At 44.8% G+C, this 18,765-nt stretch overlaps 2 protein-coding genes across 6 annotated transcripts in view; both read right to left on the reverse strand.

The window, feature by feature from the left end:
* The window catches only part of LOC119658793 (ribosomal protein S6 kinase 2 beta), a 147,101-nt gene extending 131,094 nt beyond the window's left edge, over positions 1–16,007 (reverse strand). For 3 of the 5 annotated variants that reach the window (XM_038066508.1, XM_038066507.1, XM_038066510.1), the window contains exon 1: positions 15,238–16,006. In XM_038066508.1, the coding sequence (XP_037922436.1) occupies positions 15,238–15,297 (60 nt within the window). In that variant the 5' untranslated portion in view covers positions 15,298–16,006. Of the gene's footprint in view, positions 1–15,237 lie in introns of all 5 variants that reach the window. The other 2 variants (XM_038066506.1, XM_038066505.1) reach the window with 1 other exon arrangement.
* A 252-nt stretch (positions 16,008–16,259) lies between these two features.
* On the reverse strand, positions 16,260–17,533 carry LOC119658803 (ribosome production factor 2 homolog). Its single transcript, XM_038066525.1, has 3 exons — positions 17,378–17,533; positions 17,105–17,320; positions 16,260–17,040 (listed from the first exon to the last, which is right to left on the reverse strand). Exons 1-3 carry the CDS (start codon positions 17,395–17,397, stop codon positions 16,341–16,343), a joined length of 936 nt encoding a protein of 311 aa, XP_037922453.1. The 5' UTR covers positions 17,398–17,533; the 3' UTR covers positions 16,260–16,340.
* Between the last annotated feature and the right edge of the window lie 1,232 nt (positions 17,534–18,765).

An 18,765-nucleotide genomic window follows, 5' to 3' on the forward strand; every position in this document is an offset into this window, starting at 1 on the left:
ATTGGTATTAGGTTCTCGGAGGTTTTGTCTGGTATCATAGGCGGATTTTTTCGAAGTGTCTTTTTTGCTCCAGCTATTTGTGGTTGACCTTTTGTGGGAGGCTCGTAATCGCTATGGTTCACATCACAAACAACAAAAAGGAGTAGTATTTCACTTGCTTCAAAACGAGTGTCGATTATCAAAAGAGAGCGTTGTTAGGTTGTCCATCAACTGCTATGAATTTGAAGCACGCATAGACCATCTTCTTCCACTTTAACCAGAACCGACCCTAATGGACATCTAGCTTTCCATATTTCTATAGCTTTGGAAGATGGGACTAGGACGTGGTAGTAAGAGGGGGAACTAATATCCAGGGATAAGCTGCTTACTTTTCTTGGGCGATGCTGGAGCAACAGATTCATTCCTCTATCATAGAAAGCATGTGTCACCAGTTGAAATTTTGTAAAGATTGACAACACCAGTTAGGAAAGGCTTGGTGGTTTTCCAACTATAAAAATTTAAATAAGTCGGGAAAACCGGAAGCTTAACCCTTCAGGGTGTTTCCCTATGTGAGGAGCGAGCGTGTACGTAGTTAAAAATTCCCATTGCCCTCTATTTTTTAGAAAGCCAATTAAATAAGCAATTTGATAGAAAGCACTGCATTGATAATAGTCAACCTTATACGCTTCACAGTCGGAGTTTAATATTATTAGCAAATGTAAAGAGCTCGGAGCTTCAGGCATGACAGTTTTTGCTTGCTTATCCTTACATCCCCCTTCTGCATACATGAGCACCTCCCTTTAATGTCAACATAGAAAGATGTTACTCACTGCATGTCTGGGCGTTCACAGGTCCTACCTTGTCACCAAATTTCGTGCCAATCGGTGTAGCCTTTTCTGAGAAAAGGTCGTGTGACAGACAGACAGACGGAATACCGAACGTGGTTTTGAAGGTGACGATAAAAACAAGACCGGAGTGGTTCGTTTCCACTTTTAATACCTGCTGCTGACTCAGTAGAAAAGGCAAATGCTGGTGCTGTTACTGAAGAGTGGTAAACCACCTGGAGAGCCATCGTCGTATCGTCCCATTTGTTTTCTGGACAGTATAGGAAAGTTGCTGGAGCGTATTATATACCAGAGGCTGCTCCCAATTGTAGAAGAAACCGAAAGCATGCCCACACAACAATATTGTTTTCACGCTGGCTGATCAACGGTGGATACTATCAACGCAGTAGTCAATCTGGCAGAGGAAGCAATTGAAGGTATAATGTGGCAGGGTGGTACCAAAAAATACTGTGCCATCATCGTCCTCGGCGTGAGGAATGCTTTTCATCGCAATGGCAGCATATAATAAGATTCTTAAACCAGCTGACTGTTCTCTCATATCTTAAGCTAATCATCAGGAATTATTTCGTGAATTGAAAGCTCCTCTATGACACCGACGTAGGCTCAGTTAAATATTTGATAACCGGTGGAGTGCCTCAAGCATCAGTGCTGGGCCTACTACTCTGGAACGTGATGTACGACCATGTTCTGCGGATCAAACTTCCGCGATAAGCTACCCTTATCGGCTATGCAGACGACATCGCAATTGTTATAGTGGACAGGAGGATGTTATCTGGGCCTTTGAGACATCGGTTAGGCTGATCAAGGATTCGTTGGTATCACATGGATTAGATTTAGCGGAACACAAAACTGAGTCTGTACAGGCCAGCAGACGTAAGCTGAAAGAAACTCGTGTGGGGCAGCATGTGACAGAGTCCAAGTCTTTCATCAAATAACTCGGCGTTACGCTGGATCATCGATTCACCTTCAAGGAATACTTGAACTATGCGGGCGAGAAAGCAACGAAAGTTGTAGCTGCTTTAACTGGCATGATGCCCAATATTGGAGGACCCAAACCACCGAGGAGGCTGCTGCTAGCCAGAGTGTGTTCATCCATTTTCCTCCGTTTGGACAAAAGCCCTTAATGTTCAGGCGTATAGGGGAAAATTATCTTCAGTATATCGTCTGAGTGTGTTAAGAGTCGCTGGCGCATTCCGAACAACGTCAGACGAAGCAACGTTCGTAGTCGTGGGAATGGTGCCCATTGATATTTTGGCTGGGGAGATCTGAACACTCTACAATTGGAACGTGCAGAAGATCGACGACGAGAAGAAAGAGCGCGCACAATCAGGGTGTGGCAGGAACGTTGGGATAATTCTCATAAGGAGATGTGGACGTATAGGCTGATTCCAAATATGCCAGCGTTGGATCACGCGCACCCATGGAGATATCCACTATCACTTAACTCAATTTCTAACTAGACATGATGATTAATGCAGGTATTTACATCATTTTAGACATGACGATTTTCCCTTCTGCTCTGAGTGTATAAACGAATAACCCATAAGCATCCGTTCAGGCGTTCATGTTTGTTTTTAAGCGTCGTAGCCATGAACCTATTTTCGACTCCACAGAAGAGTTCTGGTCTGTGTAGCAGCGTCCCTGCTTTATTCTTGGTCAGCTCGTCTACTGCCTCAACGCCTTCTATCCACATGTGGCCTAGAACCCAGAGTATCCAGATCTTATTGATCTTATTCTCATACCAGTTTGGAATTCACCTGATTAGACCAAAGTGCCTTGAACGCCGCTAGCTATTGGTTAGAATAGCAAAGTTCTGCCCTAGAGTTCCTTTTTAGGTTGAAAGAGATGCATCTATCTAAGATGTATATGTCCACCTGGATTTGCTGATACTTTTTGAGGAGCAGCTCATCAGATGTTTGATAAATTTACTGTGTATGGGAATGTTTCTGTGCACAGAATGCTAGCATTTACAGGGGCATCTGCAATTATCATGGCCGAAAGATGCCAAGGTATTGGCCGCGCCTCATTAGAACCTGAAGCAGGAGAGACATCGATTACGGATGTCAATCATGGTATTCAAGTCACGAGTTTTTTTGGCTCGGTTACAGGTGCGATGGAGCTGTTTTCATTTTCCCGATTTAAGGTCGTGTTTGTTGACACAATATTTTGCGGTATTTTTTCAATATGCAGTCCCAGGCATTAGACAAGGACACGTAAATGTAAAAAAAAATGACTGACGGTTTTGTCTAGGGCAGGGATAACTTATAAGGCGATACCTCACCTCCGGAAGTGGCGGTAATCGCTTCTTTTATATATAATCGCAAATATGGCATGACTGCGAATATTCAAGTGAAATCGTGCGTTCAGACCTAAATTAAGCCGCAGTGAATTTTCTATTTGAGGATTAAGGGAGTCCGGAGAAATAGTCAATTTTTTTCAATAACTTGGGTATTTGACCCAAAAATAGGGGTCCATAGACCACAGGAGAGAAACTAAGTTGCTCCCAAATGGTCCGGTCCGTCATTAAGTCGATGCCGAGTGCCTTCAAGCCTCAAACGAAAAACGTGAATTTTTGCTACTAAATTGGGAGTGATTAGAGCACTGATAGCTGAGTGATTAGAGCACAATGGTGTCGTACGGAAGGTCGCGGTTTAAATCTCACTGGTGGCAGTGGGATTTGTATTGTGATTTGACGTCGGAAACTAGTCGATTCAGTTGTGAATGAGTACCTGAGTCAAATCAGGGTAATAATCCCGGGCGAGCGCAATGCTGACCACATTGTCTCCTACAGTGTACCGTAATGGTCTTGAATGAAGTGCTCTAACAAACTTCAAGGTCCTGATCCAATATGGATTGTTGCGTCAACGATTATTGTTATTATAAAATGGAGGAAACTGAGGTAGCAAAAAGACCCCTCATCATGTTCCCGAGCCTGGCTAACAAGAGTACAAACAGGAATTGACCGGACATTTCAAAAGGGTTGCACCCAGGAGCTTGCGGACTTTCATGGTCGATTGCGCCACTTTCTATCTATCTTCGAAGGTCATCCCATGTAGTTGAATCCGATCAACTCGAATAGTCATTATGGTTCCATCATCAGAGCTGATGTTACTCGCTGACATCTTCAGACTGATTCAGGAGCTGCACAATGTAACAACTTATATAAATTCCGTAAAGTCATTGACAGCACTGTCGCCAGCTGATGTATTTTTCCAGATGAGGTGATGAGCTTGCAAAGAATCTACATACAGCGATCATGAGACGATAATGTTCGAAATCAGAGAACACAGAAAGACGCCGAATCCCAAACTTAGAGGTCTTAAATGGAAGTATAGTTTTGACAAAAATCGGTTTGATTTGAATATAAATTTCGCCAGTATGAATCAAGAGTCAGCAGAATAGTTTTCTAATTAGCTTACCCAGACCGTTGTTAACGCCTGCGATGCAGTAATACCGAGACTCGACCCGGTGATCCCTCCCCATATCAACAAAAACTGTGCTAGATGCAACTGAAAACGAAAGAGCTCTATCTGATATGCAATTTGGATTTAAGAAAGGCTGCCCCACCGTCGATGCAACAGAAGTGGTGGATATCGTGGCTTCTGGAAGGCGAGAAATAGCTCTTAGGGTCAAAAGAGTACTATGCAGTGATCACGTTTGGAAGTAGATAATGCCTTCAACTCGGCGAATAGTCCGCGTTAGCAGCGTGGGCCGGCAAAGGCCGATGCTGCACCAATTCTTGTAGAATATCATGTACGATGGAGTACCCCTACGCTAACCGAAGGGAATAAAACTGCTTGGTTTCGTCGATGATATTATGGCAAAACATATCTACGAAATCAAGACAGCAGCAAATGAGGGAATCCGGACGAGGGTATCTATATATCTTCGGTCCTTGAATCGTCAGCGGAGAGCCCATGGGTTGATAAAAAAATTCCCACTTTCACCCGTTGACGCACGGATTTTCGGTCCTTGAATCGTCAGCGGAGATCCCATGGGTTGATAAAAAAATTACCACCCCCTTCACCAGTTGACAAATTGAATTGTTTAACACAAAGAGAGGCCAATAATTCTATTGCTGGCCATACTGAGCATTGTAACTGAAGGAAATTCGGCATGTGAGTGGCTCTAGGGTTGACAGATTGAGGAAAAGAGAATGTTAATTTTTAGGAAGTTATTGAAAGATTTGTGACGCCTAATCGCGTGCAGGCATGGCATGTTATACTCAGCAACTATAGTGAGCTTACAGAAATCGAATAGAAGAAAAATAGATAATTCGCAGGCAAAGCCTGAGACTGTTTTCGAAGGACGGTAGTGAGTCTGATAGTTTGCCCAAACTTTTCAGCCTTCGTCTTCAGCCTTGATGCTCCCTTGGATAATACTTAATTTTTCAAAAAGGTGAAAGTACATATATTCCTTGAAAAGTACAACAAAGATTGGCTTTAAGCAATTGGATATTTCAAAAATTTCAAGGCTTCCCAAGAGAGGCTCAATAGTTATTTTTGCAGATATGGGGCTGAAATTACAAGTGGCCCAAATCTGCTGGAAGAATGGTTTCACTGAAATAAACGGATTCTTCATCCAAATAAAAAGAACACCATTTACTGCTATAGAAAATCTTCAACTTACACACTTCCGAACAAACACTCCAAAACTTATGACTGCAAGAATCAACAGTTTCTTTTTTTGGATAGTTGTGTCCTACTATCCAATCTGCAGTCATTAAAGCAACACCACCAACTTGCAGAAGCATTTAACTGTTCTCGTGCGTTTTCATAACCAAAACTTTGCCAGCAAAAGTCTCTTTCGATCCATAAAAATAAACTTTGTCCATGTTGATTTCTAGACCGAGCGCTGTTAGTCTGACGACAGTTTTTATGGAGCACAAATGTCCGTTGCCAATTACTAACCAACAAGTCTTGAAACAAATTTATTTTATCCAACCACGGACAGTGTTATGTTCGATAAAAGACACATCAACACTAGAATTAGTTGGTATGTTTAATTAATTTGTGATTAATTGTTGCGTGGGCCAGGGAGAGGTTGGGTTGTTGTTCGTTACATTTGGATATATAAATTTGGGGACAAGGATTGACTTTGAAAGTGAATGTTTGTTCGGAGATTGATGGAAGAATTTAGTGCACAGTTAAGTGAAGTTAATAATGAAGAATCAACTAATCAAGCAGTGGGTCAAGATAGTCGGGATTTTTTTTCAATTTGATGCTATTTTGGGCTTGTTGTCTACCGTTTTTGGAAGCATTGTAAGAGGGATCCCTATTGATGTTGGGGACAGTATAGAATCTATTTTCATCATGAGATCAAGAAGCAACATTACTCACAAAGTTTATCTAGTTTTACTTGGTCTTCCAGGTTGCCGTCTTAAGTTGGAAGTAAGGACTTCCGAAGTCCTGATAAATAATGCGGGAATTCATATGGTGGCTTCTATTTTCGTAAGTCCAAACCGTTCTGCTTGTCCTATGTGTATCTTTTTTAGCGTGAACAACTTATCAAATCTTGACCTTCCATCTTGAAGCAGGCTTCCAAAACTTGAAACGAGATATTCAGCTGCTTTGTCAGGGAAATTAGGCGGGAACAAAGCGATGTTCTTCTTGCTCTACCAGGACGATATCATCCTAGCTGGAACGAATGGTACTCGGCTCAGTTCGTTCAGGGAAAGCCTGGAAAACAAGTTCAGGGTCAAGAACCTTGTATGCATATTTCTTGAAATGAAAATTGTGAACTCGTGCTGAGCCAAACGCATTGTATATCTATGAGAATTTTAATAATTACTGTAGATATCCCAAGCTGCACAGCTCCAAATTTAAAAGATGTCCATAATTTTGAGATTAAAACGACCAATTTATTTCTCCAGTTCGTTCCTCTGTGTAATTGCGAGGCTGATGTTTGAACAATCCGGTCAACGCGCCGACGCTTAGGGTAAGCTCAAAAGGCTGCCTGTGTCGAGGAGGTAGATGGGATTTCCTTTTTAGCAAACAACAATAGCGCTCGCCAGCAGCGCCACTACCTAGGTGGAGGTGAAACAATAAAAGAAAGAAAAAGATTATTCCTTGTTTTAGTCCAGCAAATAATCCTAATGTTGATCACCAAAATCTTCGATAAGGATCACAAAGTGCTTTTCAGCGGATTGCAGGCCTTGATTAACAAGAAAAGAAAAACCCTGAAATTCACTGAAAAGCACTTATTGATCCTTACCGAAGATTTTGGCGTCTAACATCCAAGAGGAGTGACATTTAGGTTACCTTCGAGAGTCACATCCCCCCGTAAACGTTGTTTCATCAACTGGGCAAACTGAACGCAGGTACCAGCGATTGGGTCATTTCATTCTTCGCGAGCTGCAAGCTTAACTGAAAAATGTGAAATTTGACGTCAATCAGAGTATCTTCGCAAGGCCGAGCTAATACTTCATGAGATTCACCGATTACAGAAAGCGATATTAGATACTCTTTCTTAAAACAAATCTGAAGCAAGCAACAACTGCAAAACTCGTCGAGTTTCAAAATTTAGTGTAAATTAAAACTGAGAGGACAATAAAAGCCTTGCAACCCTACGGCAGAGAATAGTAAGTGAAGTCTCAAAAAATGCGAATTCAACAATCTCTGACCTTGTATCGCTGATTAGGAGAACAATGCATGATCATGTATTCGAGATTGGTCCCTCTTTATGGATGGAAGTCACTGTGATGACAAACTCATGAAGCGTGGATCGGAACGCATTCGAATATCAGATACCCCCAAGTTTTTGACTGCAATACATACGCGCCTGAATAAAAAGGAAAATTCAATTACAGGAACTTTGCTTGCCTCTTCCTGCTGTTAGTCCTGAAGCTGAATAATAGCAGGAAACGATTCAAGCAGAGATTTGAAACCCTATCCCTAATGATACTTCAAATGTGGTCGTATGTCCTGAGAACGCAAAGACCATTGAGTGTCAAGTGGTTCCAAGGAACAAATAGAGAACTGACGGTATTACTGAAAGCCAAAAAATTCGAATGGTGGTAAAAGGATTTGACAAGCGACTGGGATAAACTGACTTCAGTATAGCTCCCCGTGAACCTAAGGAGTGAAAAATAGTACATCATTTGCCGCAACATCAAGCGACAAGGATCGTGGATGAATTGTAGTATACTTACGTCAGTGACAAAGTCAGGATGGACGATCAAGACCGTTTTTCTGTGTGTTTTCGCAGGAAATAATCTACCATGAGCTCCTAATTCAAACGAATACGGTCTAAAAATGGACCATCTTAAGGAAGCAATCGTCCAGAATCGGCCAATCGACAACCAACTTAGTAGTGTTGTCCGGGGTCAAGCGATTGAATGCAGGATAGATTGTTACGCGATATAGTTCTCTGTAAGCCAACCTATCTCTCTCTCTCTCTCTCTCTGTAGTTGATCTATGGTCAGAAGCCAAGTCTCTCGTTTATCAAGATCGTTGCTGGGTGGTGATAGCCACACCTTGCGCCACTATTAACAAAACGCTATGGATCTGAACTAAGGAGTTGAAAAATACCTTCCCCTTTCTAGAGTGTTATGCCAGTCAGTGTTTCCAGTCAAAATGGCTGACTGTATTCGAACAGAGGATCATTAATACCTGGTCGCCTAAGTGAGTAAGCTTGGCCTTACTGTACTATCAGACTTTAGGGCACGCGATCCTTCTAACCCCATACTCGTAGGAATCAAATGAATATGCAATTAACAAAAGAAAATAAAAACAATAAACAAGCAGGACCTTACACCGCACACAAACTGCACCATCAAGCGGAGGCACATCTCCGCAATATTGAGAACCAGTGACTACATACAAGAAGAGAGAAGTTGAGAAATCAAGCAGTGGAGTCAAGGTCAACATTGGCCTAAAACAAAGGTCTTTGATCAGAAGGCAGGAATCAGCAAAAATATTATACGTCTAGGGTCAGAATATCAGACGTCAGGAAGCGGATAGGCCTCAGCGGTACAGGTGCTGAATGATATCTGCGCTATCTGAATGAAAACGTGGCATCAAAAGACGCCCTTAAGACTAAAAAAAAAACGAAGCCTTCAATGGGAGAACCGCAAGGATTGAGATGGAGAAGCTTATGCGCACCTTAATAAAGATCTCCACACGCGATTGTAGAAAGTCTTTAGAAGCAAGATGGAAGACAAAGGAAGGAAGACAATTGTTCTAATTTATCCCCTTCAAAATACTACCCTTGGGTGCGAATACACTTCTCCCGCCGGTGTTTCCACTGTTCCATGCATCTGGAAACTCTGTTTCATGGATGCCTCCTTGATCTACTCTATCTTCTGAAACGTTGTCCTTTCATTGGGTACTTGAGTATTGGGGACAGCTAGAAGGCACACGAAGCCTGGTCAGGAGAGTAGGGGGATGGGGAAGGGTTGTCATCGAGTTTTTGGCAAAAAAAAACTCGCGAATGAGAAGCGTAGTGTGACAAGGTACGGCCTCTTCCGACGAATCTTTTGGCGAGAAGTTCTCAGGGTTTGAAGGTATCGATAACGATTGATTGTCTCACCTGTGGGAGGAATTCATGAGGTTCAGCGAGGGACCCGATTGATGGCTTCTCGGCTTAGCTGGTGCAAGTCAAAATGGATGCATGACGAATCTGTCTCCCTGCCTGCGTTTTCTTCCGGGAAGAAAGCTTAAGCCGGGCTAGGGAAACGTGCGTGCAGAAGTCGAGAAGCCTTGGCACGTCGGCCACGTTTTTCGTGGGGTTGGTGTCTATTGGCAGCTTTTGTTTTCGCGCTGCATCCTTGAGCAGACGCAACAATCCGGTGGTGTTAAGCCTCGGCCTAATGTTGAGTACAGGGTTGTTAGGGAGTCTCAGGTTCTCTCCGTATACTAGCTCCGTGAGACTTCCAACAAATTCTTCGCGATTGGCTGTCCGCAGGCCAAGTAGGATGAGTGATAGGACTTGCGACCAGGTAGGGTTGCCTTTAGTTATTATAGCGGCCTGTGTCATCTTTTAATTATCCCATTAGACTGTAGTACTCGCTTTTCCGGTGACCTTTAAAGCCGATGAGTTTGCCCAACTCCGAGAGAAAATAAGACTGAAACTGTCGGCACACTGAACCGTGGAATTCACTCTTGACAGAGTGCCTCGGGACAAAATTGTGCAGAAACGTCATTCAGAGGTATCGCCTCAGGCCACCACATGAACCGATCGATGATTGTGAGGCGATACCTGAACCAGTGCGAGTCTCACAAAGGCCTAATTAAATCGAGATGAATGGATGGAAACGGTTGGTGAATTGAGGAACTTGTTTCTCATATGTTCGGCAGTCTTGCGACTTTCAACATGAGATGCAATATCTGGCTCAACAATTAATGTACTTGTTCATGGACGACCAAAAAAACCTTGCGATGATTAACCGATGCTGAAATACTTCCTAACGGAAATCGACCGGAATATGTAGGCTTGTTCCCTTGTCTGAGATCTCGCAGTGTATACTGGACGTTGATCCGAAGATAGGAGACTCTGTAGATGTGTATTTGGAGTTGGTTCTGAGGGTCTGAAGAATTGCATCTTCCCGATTGCGGGAAAATCAACGGTGATAAAATTCAAGTGTCGAAGTTAGCGAAGGGACTCTTTGTCGGGCTTTTGTCTCAAACCAAAAGTGAATGGCTTATGGTCTGCTTTCAAAGGAATGCAAAAAGTATTTAATTGCGAGGTACGCGGCTAATAGCTCATCATCGTAAGTTCTATAGTTCAATGTAGTGGGGTTCAGCTGCTTGAAAAAAAGCTCAACGGCTGCCAGATTTGGTTTGCTTTTTGGGGGAGTGTACCGCCTTTAGCGACGTCAGAGGCATTGACGAATATGGCAAGGGATGCACCTTTTTGACGGAATGCCAGAAGTGTAGCTTCCACAGCTCTTGCTTGGTGTCCTCAAACGCCTGAACAGCATCTGAGGACCACGAAATTCGGGGATAGTCCTTGGTCTTCGACCCAGACAAGCACGCGTTAGGGACCGATTGATGGTGGGCGGCCTTGAGCAAGAAACGACACTGGAAATTTAAAATGCCCAAGAACCCTCTCAGATGCTCAACAGTTTCTGCTAGTGGAAAGCTAAAAGTCGCTTGTACTTTGACTGGGTTCGGTTGGATGCCTTTAAGAGTAATTATATAACTGAAAAAGAAGGAATTCCAAGTCAACAGTGTGCAAGTTGTCGTTTTCGGGACTTACGGGGATTTGATGATATGTCTTGACTTGGTCCAAGGTCGAGAAAGTACGGTTATCTACAACGGAGTGCGCAAAATCGTGAAATAGGAGCTCGATGTAGAGCCGTCTGGACATTTAGACTTCTGTAATCGCCACAAGGTCTCCAATCGTCATTGGGTTTAGAGAAAGACCAACAATTATCTGAAGGTCTGCAAATACTCTGCTTGAGAAATTCTTTTAACTGCTTCCGCGCAGCTGCGATGGTAATGGACATATCTTAGAAAACATAGGGGAGCCAACAGTAGTGATGTGGTGAACATCATGCTTAACGGGCTCAGAGAATCTACGATTGGTAGAGGTGTTACGATATTTGAAGAATATGTGGGTCGGTAACGTATTCAAAAATGATAGAGTGTTCGGCGAGCAGGTTAAGATTTTTCCTGATGACCAGAAGGAAACTGTGGCATCAATGAGGGGCATGTTGTGTAGATCCACTAGTAATTCATAGTTGCACTGGAAGTCTTCGCCTAAGATTGGAATGCTGATGTCCGCGATAATGAAACACAAAGAAAACGTTGGTCAGAGTCCTAGACTCATGCCTACCTGGCTATAGCCATACGTGCAGATTGACAAGGAATTCGCTGTTATGAGTTTTAAGAAATGCAATGTTAAATTGTGATTCCGCGATGCGGGAAAAACCAAGACTTCAGCTCCTATATCGACAAGGCGGCGGCTCAAGAGGTCGTTATTTGTCACGCGACGTGGTGTTGCATCTTGGGTAGCCGTCGTCAGAGATCCCGGCAATTCTAGTTTTTTCTAGTCTTCCCTCGGCCACCACCTTGTCGTGATGGAGGAGCCTGTAGTAGTGTATTACTATACTAAGGGTGTCCAACCATGAATCTGGAAACTACGGATTTGAAGTCTCCAAGTGGTAAGAAGTCACAGACTTCGAATCCACCAACGACCATGGGCAATCATGCCGCGATCGGGTCACGCATTTTGGAGGCATATTCATAATCTGTGGAAAGCATGTACCTGGATTTACTGCTTACGACGAAGCCAGCCAGACAGTAAATTGTGGAAAGTCTCAACTCGGGAGGAACTGGAAACCCGGCCAGCCCGTCCGTGGTACTACAGCCCAAATCTAACTTCAGCCACTAAGGAGGGAGGGGACTACACGCTGAATCCTGGCTGTCAGAATCTTCTCCTTCACAATTACCGGGAAGAACGGAAGAAAGGTAAGCTGGTGACGTGGACGCTACTGGTTTAACGCCAAGCAGCCTGTTTACCGTCAACCCGGTGGCAGAGGAAGGCACTGAGAAGGAAGATGAAGTATCTTGGGACTGACGATATGGACGTGGCTGTATAACTAAGTGCGATAATATCCAGAAAAAACGCCTACATAAGAATCGGGAATCGTATCACCACTTCCAAGTCAGCGATCAAATACTTGGGGGTGATGATAGACGGAAAACTGAATTTTAAGCAGTACATAGAACATACTTGCGAAAAAGCATCCACCACGAGTATGGCTCTGGCAAGGATGATGCCGAACGTAGGAGGACCACGGCATACTTGCAGGTTGCTCATAGCCAGGGTGATGAGTTCTACCATGCTGTATGCAGTCCCAGTTTGGGGAAAAGCGCTGCATGTTTTAGACAATGCACGTAAGCTGAGTACGGTTTACAGAAGAACAGCTTTACGGGTGTGCTCGCCTTCAGGACCGTCTCAGATGATGCAGCGTTCGTCATCTCCGGAATGATGCCGATTGACATCCTGGAAACCGAAATGATGAACATTTATAACACCAGGTGCATCTCTCCCTTATCGCAGGTGAAAAAAAAACCGAAAGAGAGAGATCCATAAGCAGTCAGGAAATGGTCGTTGGACTTACAAGTTGATCCCTTCCATCGGGGAGTGGCTGCAGAGGAAGGATAGGGAGATCAATTATAATCTCAACCAGTTTCTCACCGGCCATGGAGGATACTGTCAATACATGTACAGGTCTAAATTGGACACCTTGCCTAATTGTCCAAACTGCGACGGGTCCCAAAGGGCCCAGTCCACGTATTCTTCCAATGTTCTTCGTGAAAGAAAGGGGGAACCTAGAGGAAACGCTAGGTGAAGTGCTATCACCGGAAAATTTTCTCCGGAGAATGCTAATTTGCCAGGAGGACTGGGATGCGATCATTTCCATGGAAGCATCTGTAGCCACTGCTTCGTGCCGACCTTGCCACCCTTTGCTTCATTTCATGTAGCAGTTGGCTTGACAAGCGCTTTATGAGTTATTCCTCTAGTCTCTTGTAGGAGCAGTCCTCGAATACGTCAGAGACAAGTTCAGTTGAAGCGTGTGGCGTACATTGTGATGCGAATTTGGGCCCGAGCTGGTGGAACCATGATGCCAGGGGTTCCTACATTAAAACGGCAACATCCGTTCTGCAACAGCAGCTATTGAGAGAACTGCTTCCACTCTACCCGTGGACAAGTAAGAGAAGCAATACAGCCTCTAAAGACAAAAGACATGGGAGAGAAACGGGGGCTGGAAAGAGCGAAAGAAAACTGTCCTGCACCGTCTCAGGCGGCATTTTCCTTTTCATTTTTTCTTAATAAATCGACAATAATTCTAGATTTTGTTTGAACAATAAATTAAATTTTATTTGCGTCTTGAGCTTGCGGCCGGGCTGAACTTTTCCCTCTAGGATGCCCATGGGAAACATATAACGTAGCGTCTTAGAAGAGGAGAATAACTCAGGAAACCGCAGTAAATTGAGTTGTTAAGGTGTCCTTGGGTCGCTTCTTGAGCTTGGTTGGTCCTTGCGATTATTGCCTTTCCAAGTGATAGCAAAGCCTTGAAAAAACTAATTATTCTCACAAAACAGGAGCTAACTACGCCCCGACCTCGATGAATGGCTAAAAATTATTCAACGAGTAAGAAAAATGAGCTTCAACAGGACTTTCATTCTGGTGTAGATTATCACGCCTTAATCGTGTTCCAGGCAAGCAGCGAAACAACATTAATTACATTTTTATCGCCACGAGAGCAGGCAGCATTCCCGTCGACTGGGCCGGAATCCTTGAATTGGCGAGTAAGGCTGTCGTGAAGGGCAATTTGTATCTTGTCTACTAATTCAGGGAATTTTCCGAACGGGTGTTCTATCATTGTTGGTCCGTTCAGATATAAAAACATTAATTACCAGCTTTCGGTGGAAGAGTGCCGGCGAAAAGCCCGACAAGCTCCATAGATAAAATTTCCTGACTTTATGGACACGCATTACATTGCCCGGGATTAGATGGGGCAGCCATGACTCAGGCGGCGGAGGTGATTCGTCCAAGACACAGCAATGATGTCGTTCTCTAGCCGAAGAAAGTAGGAAATATCCCGCTGCTAGCATTTAGTGAAATGGGGAGGCTCAGGCCCAGCAGGACCCCAATTGGCAGGAAGAGGACGTTCAGCCCCACGCTGAGCCGGCAGCATGCTTTATTGGCAATTAATTCCAAAATTCTCTGTAATTGGAAATTTTTTCCGGTCTCGTACGCGATGTGTGAGCTTAACCGCACGCTTTGCCGTCGAACTCAGGACGGATTCCGCAGAATCATAATTAGGAAAGGCGACACGATACCGCCGCGCAAATGTTAACTTAATTTACAAGTTGCTGCTGCAGAACCTGAATGTAAACAAATGGAGTGCCGGAGCTCGCGGGCGCCGAAGGAAGGGGCGGGACGTGGAGTTGGGAAGCTGCTGAGATGGGGAGGTCGTGGAGGTGAGTGGCGCGCTGAAGACACAACAGAGCGCCATGGTCGGAGCGGGCTGCCGTCTGTTGATAAGTTGCGAGCTCAGCTCGCGGCGGTGGGGTGGGAGCTAGGAGCCGAGTTGGAAGCATATGGGAGGCGCGAGAGCTCTGGAGGAGTCGGGACGTTGTGGAGAACCGAGGAATGTTGTGAAGTAACACCGTCGACTGCAGCAAAAGTCCGCATCTGACTCGACGCGCAAACGATGCGATCTTATCTAAAGCTGGACCAGCCACAGAACATCTGAATAATTCCATATGGAATCAGGGGGTTGCCTCGCTGACCTTCGACTTAATGAGCGCGCGGCGGGCACAGCTTGCTGCAGCCGCGGCTGGAAGTGGATCGAACTGAACGGAAAATAATAGCAAAAGAAAACACTTGAACGGAATTCCAGCGGGGGTAGGGTTGGCGCTCGGCGGACAGCCGGAAGTGTGTGAAAGATGCGACTTACCTCGTTCCCGACGATATTGATTGGGGCTCTCCATGGGTCCGCGGAGTTGGCCAGAGGCATTCCTACCAGACACGGTCTACAAGTGGTAATCCTGCTGCTCGTGGTCGCTCGCGATTTGGCACTTCAATTCCCAACAGATGCTTGCGCCGCGCTCGAGGGCTACTGACATTTATTTCGCAGGCAGCGGAGAAAACAACACAACTCGGGTGCGCACTTCCGTCACTTTTACGGTACCTCACGGCGCTAAACTCGCACTTTCCTGGGGGTTTTGTATGTCACACACTTTGCGCCCGACTTCCCGTTGGATTTCACACAGTTCTCACGTCAGTTCCACTGCAATTCAGCACGGAAAGCACTTTGGCCACTCCGCGGCACTTCCAATAATGCACGGACGACACAAAAACGCTAAATGGCAACCGCGAGAAGCCAATTCACAATGACTGGAACGGGCACAGTGTCGCGTACAATACTGCTGACACTGGCGAAATGCACTTGGCCGAACGGGCTCCACGGAATTCCCACAGAAACGGGAAACACTTTTCACCTTCACAGCGGAGTCGGTGGCTTCACTCTTGTTGTTGCTCGGCGTGTGGTTGCGGTTCTGTTACTGAGTTTTTGTTATGTTTCGCGGAGCGATTGGCTGCTGGCGTTACACTCGCGAGAGTCGCAATCGCGAAATTATTGTGGCGTTCAAGATGAGATACCTCAGAGGCGACAATCGGTAGCACTGGATAATGCGCCTGTGCAGGTTGGATGTCGCGTGGGAGTGAGTTTGTTAACTTGTTGGATTTGTTGACAGTTGCGTAGGTGACTGCAGTGGGTGGGGCATATGGGGCAAATCTAGTACGTTCGTGGTGAATGGCGGTTCGTGCATGCGATGAAAATGGAATGAAGACAAGAACTTTGCTCGTAAATAGGGGGAAAAACATATTCTGCACAAACCCCTTAACCCGCAAACATCCACCTGCGGCACGGAGGACGGAACCAGAACTTATTCTCAAATGATTCGAAAAAATTTCATCTTCTTTGTTGAATTTGTATTAAAATGTCTCTTAACAGATAAACCTTAATCGATAACAGTAAATTCAAGTAAATAAAAATGCTCACAAACTCTCCTTCAACTTCGCCTGTTTCAAGGCAACTTTCCGCTTCAGTCGCTCCGCCTTGCGCTCCTCCGGGGTCTTCTTCAAGCCTTTCATCTTCCTCGTCTGCAAACTCTCGATGTTTTGCTTGCCCACATGGATCCTTCCGTGCACGTTTCCCAGCTCGTCGGGCTCCACATTCTTCTTCTTGGTCACCTTCACCTCGCGCGGCTGCTTCCTGGATTGCTTGAACAGATCCTCGGAGGCGAGTTTCGTGCGACGAATCGTGAAATCCATCGACGGCCCGATCTCCGTGAGTTCAATGCGTGGCGTCCGCTGGCCCGATTTCTTCAGGAGAATTTTGTAGGATCGCATCATGATCGTGTTGTCCTCGGTGACGGTGAAGCTGAGCGCGTGCTCGATGCCCTGCAGGCGGATGGCCTCGACCGTGTCGCGGTGGAATGTGTCGATGAAGAGGTTCCGCAGGCGGCGGAGTTCTTCCGTTTGGTTCCACTTTGGGCCGTTGAAGATCAATGTGGGCTTCACGCATGTCCCGATTTTTTCGTTCTTGAACTCGCCTAAGCCGCGGAAGTATTTGATGCCGAGTTCGACCATGTCGAGGAGTTCGTGTTCGAAGATGCGGCCCAGGATCAAGTTGTCGGGCCGTTTCTTGGATGTCGAGCCGAACATGAACAAGGCGCAATCATTCTTCCTTGTTAAACTGAAAAAAGGAATACAATTTCGCATGAAAAAATAGCAAACAACGAAATTTACATCAAACTTACAACTCCAGCGACGAAGCATCTTCAAAAGGCGAAATATCATTGTTCCGAGTAAGGACTTTGCACAAAGGCTTCTTGATATGGTAAAGATCCTTAAGAGCTTGCTTTATGGGGCCGGAGCACTTGCGTCCTTCAATAAAAAGCGTGTTTTTGGCTGGTTCATGAATCTGTGGTTCACGAGCCAAAAGAATTTTCTTTCCCTTATGTGTTGTGGGTTTCCTGTAACCGAACTTTCTGTTATTTTGCGTCACTTTCCGCCTAGACACAACAACTTACCTTATCCTTAGTAGAGACATCCTTTATTTAGTGTTTTAGTTAGAAGTTTACGGTGAAACGTGTAAATATAACCTACAGGTTAGCACGCCGAAAATCAAATGTCAATTTGACAATGATGTTTTGTTGACAATTGTTCTGGTAGAATGTAGTAGATTAGAATGGTAATGAGCGAAACCTAAAAGGATAGGTAGTAGTTTATAGAGCGGGATTAATTTAATTTTCTTAAATATTTCCTACAAATTAATCGATATTTTATATTTTCGGCAATTCGATTTTTTCCAGAAGAGAAAACGTTGGAAGCAAAGCGAGGGTAGATGATGATATTAAGAGAGCCATGTCTTCAGATTTCTGTCCGTTATTATAGGTTCCGTTCCTTAGGACATATAAGGAAACGCCGACCAGTTAAATATACCAAAAGCTAGGAAGTGCCAAATTCCGAATAAAAGGGACAAAAACCAGTGCAGAAATGCCTCACTTAGACATTTTATTAAGGCGTAGGCTAAATAAATACTAACTCCAAAATTGTAGAAATCCGAGAGTCTTTATGCAAAGTAAGGCAGGAGAAGCGAACTTTAGAGAGGTTGGAGTCCGCCTGGAAGCAGATCCAGAAGACCTATTCAGAGTTTGTGGAGGATCACCAGAGGCTTATATCGTTAAATCCATCAGAGGATTTAGTTTACTTTCGCGAAAATAAAATAGGCGTTATGCAGGAAGTTTATACAAAAGCTAAGGACTTAATCAATAAGGTGCATGCCCGGCTCATTGCCAAGGATGAAGAAAGTGAGCCTATTGCAAGTATTGATGAAGGAGCGGCTGGACAACACCCAAAATTCCATCTCTGGAGTTCGACAGGGGATCACGCAGTCGTGGATCAATGTAGTGGGGCGATTCCACGGCTTGGAGAGAACAAGGGTAGGTCGAGGGCCAGACTAGGACTATTAAACATTAATAGGGCACAGGACGTACCATCAGCAGGCGTCTCCTTGTGGCCACCCAGCTGAAGCACAGTTTCTTTTGGAGGACCTTGAGGAGCGCGCTATCCCAGGGATCATAATTATCCGGCCTGAAATAGCGAGCTTCATTCTTCCAACTATGCTAACAACCCTGCTCAGGCACACCTAGACGATATGCCCCCCGGAGTCGAGGATCCATCAATTCCAGATATCCCGAGTTACAGTGGCGATATTAGTCAGTACAAGCCATTTAAAAGCCTTTTAAACTCGGTTTACGATGGCTTTGAAATCGGCTATGCAGAACGCATGATGGTGTTTCAAACCAAGCTGAAAGGCAACGCCAAACGGGTAATCGACGATTTGGGGGTTTACGGAAAGAATTATGCTCAGACATGGAACCTTTTGCACCCGCGGTATAGCAATCATCGGGCGCTA

Source organism: Hermetia illucens, chromosome 6 (assembly GCF_905115235.1).
Source record: "Hermetia illucens chromosome 6, iHerIll2.2.curated.20191125, whole genome shotgun sequence".
NCBI classification, from domain to species: domain Eukaryota; kingdom Metazoa; phylum Arthropoda; class Insecta; order Diptera; family Stratiomyidae; genus Hermetia; species Hermetia illucens.

Bases quoted from the DNA above. Each gene is read 5' to 3' on its own strand.
- LOC119658803 (XM_038066525.1), bottom strand. From the start codon at position 17,397: ATGTCTCTACTAAGGATAAG. The intron at 17,321-17,377 runs GTAAGTTGTTGT...GTTCGGTTACAG, and splicing joins ATGTCTCTACTAAGGATAAG to GAAACCCACAACACATAAGG. The intron at 17,041-17,104 runs GTAAGTTTGATG...TCCTTTTTTCAG, and splicing joins GATGCTTCGTCGCTGGAGTT to TTTAACAAGGAAGAATGATT.